The 14,163-nt window shown below is 37.2% G+C and overlaps 1 protein-coding gene across 3 annotated transcripts in view; it reads left to right on the forward strand.

Moving 5' to 3' along the window:
- Positions 1–14,163, forward strand: part of LOC121408335 (CCR4-NOT transcription complex subunit 1-like) — a 64,058-nt gene that overhangs the window by 17,287 nt on the left and 32,608 nt on the right. For 2 of the 3 annotated variants that reach the window (XM_041599766.1, XM_041599768.1), the window contains exons 8-19: positions 2,640–2,822; positions 3,534–3,815; positions 4,495–4,622; positions 5,318–5,450; positions 6,257–6,364; positions 7,054–7,293; positions 8,091–8,254; positions 10,023–10,158; positions 10,301–10,598; positions 11,180–11,254; positions 12,448–12,623; positions 13,407–13,531. In XM_041599766.1, the coding sequence (XP_041455700.1) occupies positions 2,640–2,822; positions 3,534–3,815; positions 4,495–4,622; positions 5,318–5,450; positions 6,257–6,364; positions 7,054–7,293; positions 8,091–8,254; positions 10,023–10,158; positions 10,301–10,598; positions 11,180–11,254; positions 12,448–12,623; positions 13,407–13,531 (2,048 nt within the window). Of the gene's footprint in view, positions 1–2,639; positions 2,823–3,533; positions 3,816–4,494; positions 4,623–5,317; positions 5,451–6,256; positions 6,365–7,053; positions 7,294–8,090; positions 8,255–10,022; positions 10,159–10,300; positions 10,599–11,030; positions 11,046–11,179; positions 11,255–12,447; positions 12,624–13,406; positions 13,532–14,163 lie in introns of all 3 variants that reach the window. The other variant, XM_041599767.1, reaches the window with a different exon arrangement.

Raw genomic sequence — 14,163 nt, forward strand, 5'->3', positions numbered from 1 at the left:
GCATCATAAACTATTTTGTTTTTGCACACTTTTTTTTGACAATAATGAAATTGCCAAATCACGGCAGATGCAGCAATGTGCAGGGGTGAATTAAACCTTGTTTCTGACAATGAAAAAATAAGCATAGACCCTTTTAGTATTTAAACAAATATAGAATGAAATACAAAAGAAAAAAAATAGTGAGTGATGCCATGATTCCCCACCTATAAAAACCCGTGTCATAACGTTTGTACTTTTAAAATAAGTAGGAATTAAGTTAAAGAAGAACTCCCCCCCCCTATCATGGCCCCGAGACAGAGGCAAATAAAATATTGTAAAAAAAAAGAAAGAAAGAAAGAAAGCTACAAATGGATTCAATGGATAGGGGGTTGTGAAAATCAGAACGCGTTCGAAAAAAAGAGAAAAGCACAAAGGTACAATAAATGAGAAAGAGAAAAGACAACAGTTAATTTCAACAATATAACGAACCTCTAATCTCCGATGCAAATATGCATATTTGCCTAAGCATTATTTTTCAGCAAAAATTCTTTGTATCAAGATCGTGGTGCAGTGCACCTGCAGCAGCCGGGTGCTGCGCTGCAGCTTAAAGTGAAGAGACACTGCGCGCTAGGAGAAAAATTTACGTTGTAAGAGCGCATTTGATTGGCTAATTCGGCTCAGTAGGGGAGTGGCCTAAAGGGACTTAATTGAGCGCTAATAGAGTTTTCAGAATACGAATTTGGAGGTACATTAGCGCTCCATTAAATGGGTAACTTAAAAGGATATTTAAGTGGAAACTTACGAGACTTTTCAGAATACCCCCCCAGAGGTCCATCTCCTGAAGGCACAGGTCAAGTTTGAATGAGTCGAATTTGAATAAGGTCAAAGGTCAATGAACTTTCCATGACTGGCACTGTGCTGTGCTGTACATCCAATAACTTTCTACAGCTTCGAGGTGGGATCACCAAATTCATACCAGAGGTCCATCTCCTGAAGGCACTGGTCAAGTTTGAATATGAGTCGAATTTGAATAAGGTCAAAGGTCAATGAACTTTTCATGACTGGCACTGTGTTGTGTTGTACACCCAATAACTTTCTACAGCTTCGAGGTGGGATCACCAAATTCATACCAGAGGTCCATCTCCTGAAGGCACAGGTCAAGTTCGAATATGAGTCGAATTTGAATAAGGTCAAAGGTCAATGAACTTTCCATGACTGGCACTGTGCTGTGTTGTACACCCAATAACTTTCTATAGCTTCGAGATGGGATCACCAAATTCATACCAGAGGTCCATCTCCTGAAGGCACAGGTCAAGTTCGAATATGAGTCGAATTTGAATAAGGTTAAAGGTCAAAGGTCAATGAACTTTCCATGACTGGCACTGTGCTGTGTTGTACACCCAATAACTTTCTACAGCTTCGAGGTGGGATCACCAAATTCATACCAGAGGTCCATCTCCTGAAGGCACAGGTCAAGTTCGAATATGAGTCGAATTTGAATGAGGTCAAAGGTCAATGAACTTTCCATGACTGGCACTGTGCTGTGTTGTACACCCAATAACTTTCTACAGCTTCGAGGTAGGATTGCCAAATTCATACAAGAGGTCCATCTTTTGAAGGTGCAGGTCAAGTTCGAGTTGAATTTGATTAAGGTCAAAGGTCAATGAACATTTTACTTCAGAACTCAGTACTCTCTATACTTGAACCAGATTTTGTATTTTACTTGTTTATTCTTTAAAAGCTGTTATTTATTTAATGAGCTATAGTTCTTGGCACCATTTATAATATTCACACAAATTTGCCAAAGGTAGAATAGAAAAGCTGTCAAAGTTTTCACTCACATTATTATGAAATACATTTTTTTTCACTAACATTCATTTCCTTAACTGCTGACAGCCTCGGAAGTCATATAGCATAGTTTTGACATACATTCTCTTCATGACTGCAATATGCAGGCGAGACAACGCTTGGCGTTTGTTTTTTTTTCATATAAAACAGAAAATCATATTTTTGAGAAAAATCATTTATTGTTATCGGCCTACAATATACAATTTTTTCATTCCCAGAGGTTAGAAGGTCTCCTGCATACTATCAGTCTTTTGATATTGTTCAGTCTGTTAGAAGTGCATGTTGCATTAATTGACCTCCCAACTATCCCACATTGGGCTGCAATTTCCTGTAAAAAATATTTTTGGGCCATTCCGCTTTGTACTTGATCCCGCAAAATTGACATTCTAATATAATGTACATGTATGGACATAGTTTAATGTCCCAGTGTATGGTGCAATACTTTACACTTACATGTATCTATGACTGAACTGTTGGCACACAAAATTCATGTTCAACAGATGTACTCGCGTTTACCATTTGTGTTCATGAATGTTATGATCTATTACAAGCTTCCTCCTTTACTTTGTTCTACTCATGTGTGTATTGACCTTTGTTTTCAAAGGAAGCTCTAGTGTAAAAAAAACCTACACACAATACAATTTTTGTATCATTTCTAAAAAATAAATAAAAAGAGGGGTATTGCATATTGTAATTCAATTCCATTTAATGTTTCCTTAAGAATAATCGAATGTTAAATTAGTAGAAAAGCTTGACATGCATGTATGTCCAATAAACTTCCAATCAATTGCCTGTTTTTGTTTTTTTCTCAGATGGATGGCTCTCTGGCAGAGCTTATGCAGGAGATGGGGTACAGCTGTTGTGCCACGGTGGAGGAATGCCACAAGACACTTGTCCAGTTTGGCATCAATGGATTGACCGCTGGCAATGTTGCCAAGGTCATCGGTATGATGGCCAGGACCCATACAGGCCTCATGGATAACCTTCCTCTACAGGTCAGTGAGTTCAAGGATATTGAAGTTTGGGGGAAAAATTCCATGGGGGCTTTGGGCGATTTTGCCCCGAAATGCTCCAAAGAGCCCTGGAAATTAAAAAAATGTTAAAAATTCCCATTCATTGCCATGTTAAAGCTTATCAAATGTTGCAGAAGTAGGTAGTAAGTTGTGGAAAGTGGCCCCTGAAATAAAAAAAAATGTTTATTTTTGCCAGTTTCGGGTACATGACAGAACTAGTTGCTGGAACATGGGCCAAATGAATAGAGGAAATATGTGTTCTGTGAGCAATACATTCTGTTGACCAAGAACAAGAAGTCTTCACCATCATTAATGATACGTGTATCACCCCAATCTTTGTGCTTGAAGTTTACATTTTGTTCCTTATGTTGCAGCCATGGTTATTCCATTGAGGTGTTTCATAGAGCTATTTGTATAGCTTCAAAAGTCATTTTAGATGGCTGCAATTTGGAAAGCCATTAAGGATTCCTCAATATTTTTCAATCCAATTAGCTGAAGTTTGAAGTATGCATAAGTCAATTCACATTCATAACGTAAACATTAATTTAGTACAAAGTATGTTATTTGCAACAATTTATAGAAGTCATTTGAGATGAACTTTGGTCTCACGCTGTGTCACTCCATATTCCTGTCTTTCATAGTCCTAAGGCTTTTGAGTTTCATTTGTTGCTTTTTGTATTTTCTCCTGCACAGTCGGTGTCTGGGGCTAGTGTCTGGAGCGATGGCAAGGACAAACAAGACCAGTCTGGCCAGCTCTCCACTTGGGACGTTGACACCTTCATTAAGGTGGTAAGAGAGCTTGCCCCGCACATCAACTTCAAGGAGGTTGTGTTTGAACTGGATCATCCAGGCTTCTACATCGGGGACAGCCAGGCACTGAGGCTTGTGAAGACTGCATTGATCAGAGGTCTTCAGCAGGAGGTCTTCCCTGTAGAAGCCCTCTACACTAGAGTATGGAAGAATTTTGAAGGACAGGTAAGTCTATGAGAATAGATACCTGGGGGTGTTTCGCAAAGAGTTAAGTATGAATTGGAGTCACGTTCAAATGCCTATTTGCATGCGTAATAGAAGGCATGGCCACATTGTTCAGATCATGCTAACAGGAGGCAAGCAACTGCATATTAATAAGATTGCGTGTTGCATATCGTATACATGTCGGCATTTACGGGTGGCTCAAAGTCATAATTATAACTTTGTGCAACACCCCTGGTAGTTCAGAAAGGAAATGTTTCAATTATTACAAGTTTTTGTTCACCAGCCCGACATAGGGGGTGGTGTCCAAAAAAAATTCTCAGGCATTTGACTCTTCAATGCTGTTTACATTTTATTTCAAACTTTTAATATCTAACATTAGATCAGGTAAGGTCAAGAGGCATAAATTGTGATTTGAGTGCAGTTGAGAATCATAGTTGTTTTATTTGAATTGAATAGAAAAATCACAATAGTCAGTTAGTAAAGAGAGATTGAGAGAAATTGTAATCCTAATTAGGCTGGGGTAGATTATTAGTGTCATTTGAAAGCCTGTGTCGCTCTTGAAATTAAAATGTTAATCCAACTATAGTTCTCAGTTTGAAGAGCAATCATTAGTTTTGTGTATTCATATTTTTTTGCATCTGTGAATAACGAAGGAACAACAATGTTTATTTTGTTCTAGTTATCATGGATCCAACAAGCCCTATCCCAGCCTGATATCTTCTGCTTTGCTGACTATCCTTGTCATCCAGTTGTCATTGACATTCTCAAGGCACCACCGGAAGAAGAGAACAGAAAAATTGCTACATGGTATGTGAAAGCTAGAAAATTAGAACATATTTTTAAATCATTCAACTTTTACCATGATATTTGTTCCTGCACCAGTGGTTCCTATGAAAAATCACACTTTAAGCCAAGCATAAGCCCTAACCTCAAACCTAACCCTAATTCTGATCCTCGCGTCACTCTGAGCCGGAAACTCGTTATGACAACCGGACCACGTATCTTCAGAGAAATGAGCGAAGGAGCCATCGTTGTAGAAGCAGATGTCACATTCAGTATTCGTATTCAGCAAGTATAGAACATAATGATACAATTAATATAACAGTTATGATAAGATGATGGAGATAACTATCAATTTACCATCATCATCATTATTATTGATGAGAATGGTAGAAATAATATCAACAGCAACAGAAGCAAAATAAAAAATCCTTTTCAATTGAGGACATGATGTAATGATGAATAGGTCCCAGAAGATGTTCTTAAATATGAGTCCATTTGACAATTCTAAACAGTATTCCAGTTGATAATTCTAAACACTGATCCAGTTGATAGTTCTAAACACTAGTCTAATTGATAGTTCTGAATCCTTAGCCATTTTAATTTTGGCATGATCTTTCGGTTGATCTCTGAAAGCAACCTTGGAAAAAAATCAACACAAACATTAACAGAGGTCTGATGTGCTCATATTGTTTTCTTATTCTTCTCTCCTATGTTCACAGGAAATCCCTTGAGCTGGTTGAAGTGTTGCTGAAGCTCTCAGAGACTGGGAAGTATGAACAAGTCAAGAACCTTTTCAGCTTTCCCATCAAACATTGTCCCGATATGCTGCTTCTTGCTTTACTACAAGTACAGGTGAGCAGTAATGCCTGAACATGATTATAATAGTGGTAACATTTAATGTTGTTTGAACACGAGTAGATAGTATTAAGCTCAGGGGTGTGAGAGTTCAGATTTTTAGCTGATTTTTTTTAATTTTCAGCTTAATTTCAGCTTATTTTTGGCTTTCATCTGTCCAAAAATTATGGGAGCTCTGACCTTTTCAACACTCTTCAGCTATTTCAGATCTTTTTTTTTTTACCACTCACACCCATGTTTTCTTCTCCATACCATAAGATAATCTAAATCCATGAATGAATTCACTGCTGCTCTGAACAAGGTACCTTAGTTTTCAAGCGGTTTACATGAAGATCCATCATTGAAGCAATCATGTTTTGATGGAAGAGCTTATTTGAATCTTAAGCGTCTGGTTTGCAGTAAACTCTGATCACATAATTCGAAAATAGTTTGTAACTTGTGTTGTATATTGAGTCATTTAAGTATGGCATTGTCGTTGGTGCTCAGATTGTAAATTAAGGTGTCTCAATTATCTGACATCAAAGTGTACAAGTATAAAGTTCTATCAGAGATATTTTGTATTGCTTAACACCTTGTTATCCCAGTTCCTGCAGATCCATTTCAAGTTTGGTGTTTTGTCAAATATTGCTTAAACACCAGAACCCACTTTAACACCAGCACCAGCTTCCTTTCAAGTTCAGTGCATTGTCTGGTGCTAATTTTGCATGAACACAATCACTACTTTTCAACACAGAAGCTTGAAATCGGCGAGTTATCGAGGTCACTAACAAATTATTTTGTGTATATTGTGTATCTCCTTGCAGCCGACAATGACTCCATTACGGTTAGAGCTGATAGCAGTTCTCATGCCAATATTCCTTGGGAATCATCCAAACTCCGGCATCGTACTGCACTATGCGTGGCATGGACAGGTAAGTTGTGGTAGAAAGTTATTGTTACAATTATTCAATTTCAATTCATTTATTGTCCGCTATTTAATAGAAATTACATCAAAATTGCACAAGCATCAATCCAAGAAACAATAAATAGAAATGCTTACAATAACAATAGATAACAAAGATAATAAAGTATGCAAAATTTTAAAGAGTGGAGGGACAAACAATGGCTAGATGCCTATCAATGGCTTGTCCCCAACATATAAAGATAACATTTAACTGATCGTAAACAAACAAACAAATACACAAACAGTAAAAAGTCATTAAGAAATTAAAAATAGAATCAGAGAGTATAGGACTCAATCAGATTACTTACAAACCTCTTTTAAACATAGACATTGTAGGGTAACTTTAAATGAATAATAATTAACAATTAATGATCATTGTTAGTTTTATCATTGTAATCAATAGTATCATTGGTATAATCATGATAATCATTAGTATTAGCATTAGAACCTTTATTACAATTTATTATTATTGCCCCTAATTTTCTGGAAGTTGTATCTTATATTTTTCTCAGAGCACATTTTCCTTTGAAAATCTATAAATCAGATGTGACCTGTTAGGGAACCTACGTACATATTAAGTCCCATCGAAAGATCATGTTTGCAAAATCAGTTTTGGTCATACCAGTCCAAAATGATTCTTTTGTTTTTGTGTTTCAGGGGCAATCACCCACGATTCGTCAGATTGTGATGCACTCCATGGCTGATTGGTACATGCGGGGCGACAGCGACCAGACTCGGCTGTCAAGGATCCTTGATGTGGCCCAGGATCTCAAAGCCCTGTCTCTCCTCCTCAACGCAACACCATTCCTCTTTGTGATTGACCTAGCCTGCCTGGCATCACGCAGAGAGTACCTCAAGCTTGACAAGTGGATGACAGACAAGATCAGAGAACATGGGGTAAGTCCAGAGACGAAATCAGTCAGAACTTATGGCCCGAATTCACAAAGGTGGGTTTGAAAACCCAACAGTTGAATCCATGGTTTATGCAGATTTCATGTATAAATTACGCTTGATTTAGCGCGTATCGGACACGTGTATAAAAATTCCAATGTCAATGCGCGCTTTTGGCACAGTGCGCCAAATTGACGCCTGTTACATGGTTAGGTTTGCTATTTTATTCATGAGTTCACTGTTAGAAGAGTGGACTCATTAATTCAAAACAGTGGACTCATGAATGAAATAGCGTGGATACCCACGGCAACAGGCGTCAACTTGGCGCACTGTGACAAATATGCGCATCAGCATTGGACATTTTTTAATATACGCGGTAAAGTAAGTGTAATTTATACAGGAAATCTGCATAAACCATGAACTCAACCATGGGTTTTCAAACCCAACTTTGTGAATTCAGGCCAATCGTACTTTCTTCTTATCACCCATGGATTTTGTAGTTTATATAATACAAATAGAAGTTATACTACAGATGATAGCAAATGAAATATTAAGAATTCTTTGATATAAAGACTGGGCTCATGAGTTTTTCATTAACTATTTGCTGGCCCTCTGGTAAAAGTTAAAATCTCTTTTGCATTATAGAGTCTTAATTCATCTTATCTTAAAGTGTGCTTTTATTGTGGACCTGCTGCAGAACTTTGAATTTAAAGATTGAATTGGATTGTAATTTTGAAGATCAAACCACAAATATCCTGCATGGTCTTTAATTAAACATTTTGCTCAATTTTTTTGTAAAACAGGAGTCCTTTGTTCAGACATGTGTGAAGTTTCTGAAGAGACGTGCCCCCCAGGTAATGGGAGGAATGCCCCCAGAGCCCAGGGAGTTGCCAGGAGGGGGTAAGACGGGGGTGTTACCACCTGAAACCATTGGGACAATGTTAGCCTGTCTACAAGCATGTGTCAGGTGAGTTAACACATAATGTCAATGATGCATGTTCATAGGTGATATTGTAAAGGAAATCATTTTGCACTTACATGTAATATATTGTTTGCACTTTGCCATAGCTCTTCTACTATCAAAAAACCTTTTCCACTTAATATTTCTTGTGATATTTTTATATTTTGAAGTGATGAAGCGTTCATTTTAGGTTGTAATCCTTATCAGATAAAATAAGAGATAGTTTCTTAGAGCACGTGTGAATAGAGTTAGTCTAAATTCTAATATATGGAATGTAATTTGCAAAGGATATATATATTTTTCCAGTCCTGAATGATATGTTTATTTTTAAATCTATTTTTGATATAACACCTTGTCCCATACATGGAGTGCGAGGAAAATATCAGGATACAATTATCATGTGGAAATAAATGTTCAAATAATAACATTATCAATATAGAGTGCTTAATCAAATGTAATGCCAAATTGTAAGAATTGATGAAAAGTAAAATGAAACAGTCACTAGTTTTTGTTACATGTAATTCACATTGTTGAAACTTTATCCATTTCTTTTTTAGGCTTTAATTCGAAAATTGGGTCAAAGTTAGATAAATGGTGAAGTGGTCGTGGGAATAATGAGCTGAGAGTAAAATATGAGGAACTTTATTATGATCAGGAAGTGAAACATCATATGATTCAGTCTTTCCTGTTAATCTGACATACAATATACTGTAATTGCATTGTCAAAAGGTCAGAAGAGTGGTAATTCCCTAGATCATTGTACTTGATTTTGTGGATGCCATTTCTGTGTAGAAAGTATTTTGATAAGGCACTCCTGTCTGCAGACTAATTTATCAAGTAAAACATTGGTTTCTCTTCTTGTCATTTGATTGTTAATCAACAGTAAGATTTTAGGATTGCCAAGAATACACCAGAATTTTTCTGCATGGAGATCAGTTCATCTTTATTGGTAGTGCGTTAAGGACCTTCAAGGTTATTGTATTTGAATTATGTGATCACTTTTTCTGTGCATTATCTTTATATCATTACACAATCATTTCCTTTGTGATCCATCCATATTTTATTGTTTGAAATACACATAAGAAAGGAATACTCTGAAAATTTATTTTGCGCAATTGTTCGTGGGCCCGGCAGCCACTCTGCAGCGTCAGATCGACGAGGCTCTATCCCTTTAATCTTTGAGCGCCAAACGGGGTAGCAGCAACTTCCATCTTTTAACATCTTTTGGTCTGATGCGGCCAGGGTTTGAACTCTCGGTTGTGAGACGGACACTACCAATTGAGCCAACACACCGGTAGATGAATGATGCACTACTTTGAAGAGCTGCGACCATCGGCTGAGTTGATTACGACATAGCATTCTAGCTGATCCCTTATCACATACACTTCAGTCAATTTAGTGAAATATTTATGGCAATTTTCTGAGGTGTATAGGTGTGAAGAGGGGTTTTGATAAAGTGCTGACTGATGTGCATTAGTAATATTATGGTTCCATGACAATTTCTCTGGCGACAATTGCTCTTATGTACAATATACTTGTTAAGCCAAACTTAAAACCTGACCTCCAAAAGTAAATGAACCCTTATCCTTATCTTTAAATTATTCTGATCCAATCACTCTATTGCAATCCTAACTCTGACCCTATGCCCTCAGATGTATTAAGACCAGAACAAGTGTCGCAGGAGCATTTGTCGTGTCACCAGAATTTCTGTACAATTGGTGTTTACCAAATCGATGAATAACAATGTGTATTTTTTGTGTTATTGTTTGGTCAGTTCTGTGTCACCTGAGCTTGCTGAAACCATCATGAACATGGTGGCTAACTGTGGTAACCTGCTCAAGTCTCGTCCTCCACCGGGAGTAATGAACAACCAGGGGATTCCCCCAATCTCCCCAGGACCAGGCACACCAGTAAGTTTCTTGACATCCTTCTTTAGCTTAGAACTATAAACATTTGGAAATATGGGTTTGTGTTTATTTAGATGATTGTAAACATCTCTGGATATCTTAGCCATCCCTAATGATCTATTCCATTTGTCTCAATCTGTCACAGATTGACTCGCTACCCGGCATGCCTCCTCTAGGCTCTACAATGGGTACATCCATGGGCTCCACCATGGCCTCAAATATGGGCTCCACGATGGGGTCCACCTTGGGGTCGACGATGGGATCGACAATGGGGTCGTCTGCACCGTCCATGACCACGCCCAACCTACACCCCTTCAGCTCAAACCCTCTGGGATCCAGCTTCGGCCAGCCTCCTCAGTCGCCACAGAAAACATTCCCAATGCTGTCAGGACCCGGTCCCAACCTGGGTGGACTCATCAATCCGTCCCAGTCTACCAGTCATCGTAAGAAATGTGCTCATATTCAGGGGGAGCGTTTCACAAGGCATCCTGGCAGTAATGTCACTGACATAGTTGCTCTTAGCCAATCAGATATTAATATTTCAGTAGTTTATAACAATTCTGTTTGAAAAAAAATCACAGACATAAAGACTTCAGAAATGCTCTGGTATGTGGTAAAATGAAGATGAACTTCTTTTAGATGCTCTTCCCACTATTGTTATTCCTTTTTTTCATCATTAGCAACATGAAATTAATTGATTTCTATCAGTGAAAATTCAAAAGAAAGATCATTCATTCATTTGGAAAGTTTGTACATTCTATTTTTCTTTTATTTAGTTCATAATTCAAAGAAAATACAATTCAATTTGCAACCTTTAGAATTAGTATTTGTTAGTTTTAATGTTTACATTTTTTCCCTTCTTCCATCATGAATAGCGTCTTCTGAAAAAAGTAAGTACTAAAAAGAAATGTTACTAATCTAATGAGTGTGTGCTTCTATTTTTTGGAGTAATTGCAGTTTGGATAGTGGGTCTTCATTCTTCTTGCCTTTTCTTGTTTCCTCCTTGTTTCACTCTCCAAACCAGAATCTTCATTGCACACTAACAGTCAATCAACAATGAGCCAACCCCCTAAAAGTGGTGCCGGTGCTATAAGACCAGGTATTGTCATACACGTATTTCAAATTTTCCCCTTGAGTCTTTTTGAAACCCACTCCACCTTTAGACATTGTCTGCGGAGAGGGAATTTTTATGCACCACTGAGAAATCTTGTCTGAGTGGTCACCCTCTCCTTTCAGACATGGGAGGTGGAAACAAAATATGAGAAAACTGACTTTGGATGCAAATTGATGGGACACTACTGTTTCCATTGAAAGTGTGAATTGGGACCCCTGGCATACAGATTTCTTTGTTACAAAAAATAATGCTTCTTTGCCGTGACTTTTGTGATGTGACAGCAAGAACTATTATATTACATTTACAGTATGCACAGGTCTCCTGTATTTCTGTTTTACCAAGGAACATCTTATACCAAATCATCTGTATGTGTTTATCTTTGTGTTTATATTGAATGCTGAATTTACTTGTTTCTTTGGGATGAACATCTGGATCAAATGCTCCAGATAAAGTATTATGTACATATGCTCTTAACTTTACAATATTTTTCTTTAGTTGAAATGCCCAAAATTGTGATACCGCAGTATTTAAAGGTTTTACATTACATTTCTTATACCCCCTTACTCTCTCACAATAGCATTGTAAGTTTTTAACCAATTCTCATGAAATTTGGCACACTCATTGGTATTGATGTAAAAATGTGCAAGACATGTTTTTATATGTGTGTCAGAAGTCATGTTGCCATGGTAACGGCATATTATATGGCAAAAATTTGGTAAAATATTTTCAGTTTCAATTACTTCGTCAATATTCAACCAATTCTCATGAAATTTTGGCTCACACATTGGTTTTGAGGTAAAAATGTGCATGACATATTTGTGTTGCCATGGTAACGGTCTATTTTGGCAAAAATAAGGTAAAAATCTTGCAATTAAAATTATCTGATCAGTTTTCAACCGATTCTTAAGAAATTTGACTCACACACTGGTCTTGAGGTAAAGATGTACAGGAAATATTTTTGCATGTGTTGGAAATTGTGTTGCCATGGCCGCAAGATGTTATATGTCAAACTACTTCATTATTTTTTAACCAATTCTCATAATATTTTGCTCACACTTATGTCTTGGGGTAAGGATGGGCACGACATATTTTTTCCGTGTATTGGGCGGGGGTATTACACACCTACAGTGAGAGTTCTAGTTTTATTTGGCTTTGACCTTTTTTCAATTCTGTATAAGGTGATATATCAAATATATGGCCCGAGTTGAACCAGTCATTTTCACCAGAGATTGACGAGGAAGCAAACAGCTACTTTCAACAGATATACAACCAGCCTCCAAACCCTATCATGTCAGTGGATGATGTTCTGCAAATGCTTAAACAATTCAAAGATTCACAAGTCACCAGGGAAAGGGTAAGTTGAACAATAGTTGTGTAAATTGTTGTTAAATAAGTGTTTGTTGCATATTCATACTGTCACAGAAGTTTATGCTTTGGTGTCTAAACTTTGCGGGTTATTTTTTACCTTCTGATGTTCATATGACCTTCAAATGCCTTAAACAGTTCAGAGTTTTAAATTTCAACAGGGAGCGGGGAAATTGAATAAAAGTTGTCGTAATGGTAACATTGCCTTCCGATGGTTACTTCCATGAAAACAATGATTTAAATTTGCTGTCAAGTATTTTTACTATGCCATTAACCATTGAATGGCATTGAGGCCTTTTCGTTAAACAAGAGTGAATTGAAAACTTGCATTCTGTAAGACGTTGTGCAAAGTTTATATATTTCCCATTATTCATTTCGATTTGTGAAATTTGCATTTCAGTATGTATCATGTGATGCTTGTTCCAATTTCTGTAATTCTTGTATTTTTACATTATGATATGAAGGCTGTCCTTTGTAAAACAGACAATCAATGGATAAATATACTCTAATATAAATGTTAGAGAAGACAAGGTCTGGTGACTGGTGTTGGTGATTAGGCGGTATCTGGGTCCTGTAAACAAAGGTTAGCAATTAATCTTACACTCAATTTTCGCGACTGATTGTACATTGTAGTCAATGGAATCAATCGTAGAAAAATGTTCTACGATCATTGCTAAGCTTTGTGTTACGGGCAAAAGGGTACCGCCATGATGGTCATCTCTTTACCTTCTCATTCCAGTCATTTGTTGTATTCTTTTATCTTGAAATTCAGGAGGTATTCATGTGTATGCTGAGGAATCTATTTGAGGAATACAAGTTCTTTCCTCAGTATCCTGAGAGAGAACTCTTGATTACTGCTTGTCTGTTTGGAGGTGTCATTGAACAGGGTTTAGTCACGTGAGTAGTCATCAACCTTTACCGATTCTTATACAGGGGAAAACATTATTTATTTCCTATTCTATCAGTTATTTTCTGCAATATTAGATGAGCTTGAATATTTTAGTGAAAGGAGAGTTTTCAGGGCTCTTTTGAGTAATTTGGGGGTGAAATCGCCCCAAGCTCCTGTGTAGTTTTTTTTCCCTGCTCTCATAACTGGCATCAGATATGTCACATTATTTCATGCATTTTTCTATGAAGAAAAGCTTACTTCATTTATAATGAGCCCCCTTGTTAAAACAGTTCTGAAATTAAAGTAGATAACATTGGACCGGGAAGGGAGACAGTTCACTTGTGCCGTTAAAAACAAACAAGTGTGTAAAAAAATGATTTTGTTTGCTTTTTATGGAGTTAATTATGTGCCTTTCATAAATGAATGCTAATAGTGTAGACTTCCACTTTATCAGGGTATTTCTAACCCCCCCTTTTAGCAGAACTTTTCAAGTGACATCAATCAATATTTTTGCAGGTTTGCTGCTTTAGGAATGGCTCTGCACCTTGTTCTAGAAGCCCTTGGGATGTCTCATATTGAATATGCAATTGTTACCACCAAGGCCCCATCCTACAAAGAGTTACAATTGAACCAGTCAATC

Source organism: Lytechinus variegatus, chromosome 2 (assembly GCF_018143015.1).
Source record: "Lytechinus variegatus isolate NC3 chromosome 2, Lvar_3.0, whole genome shotgun sequence".
Lineage (NCBI taxonomy): Eukaryota > Metazoa > Echinodermata > Echinoidea > Temnopleuroida > Toxopneustidae > Lytechinus > Lytechinus variegatus.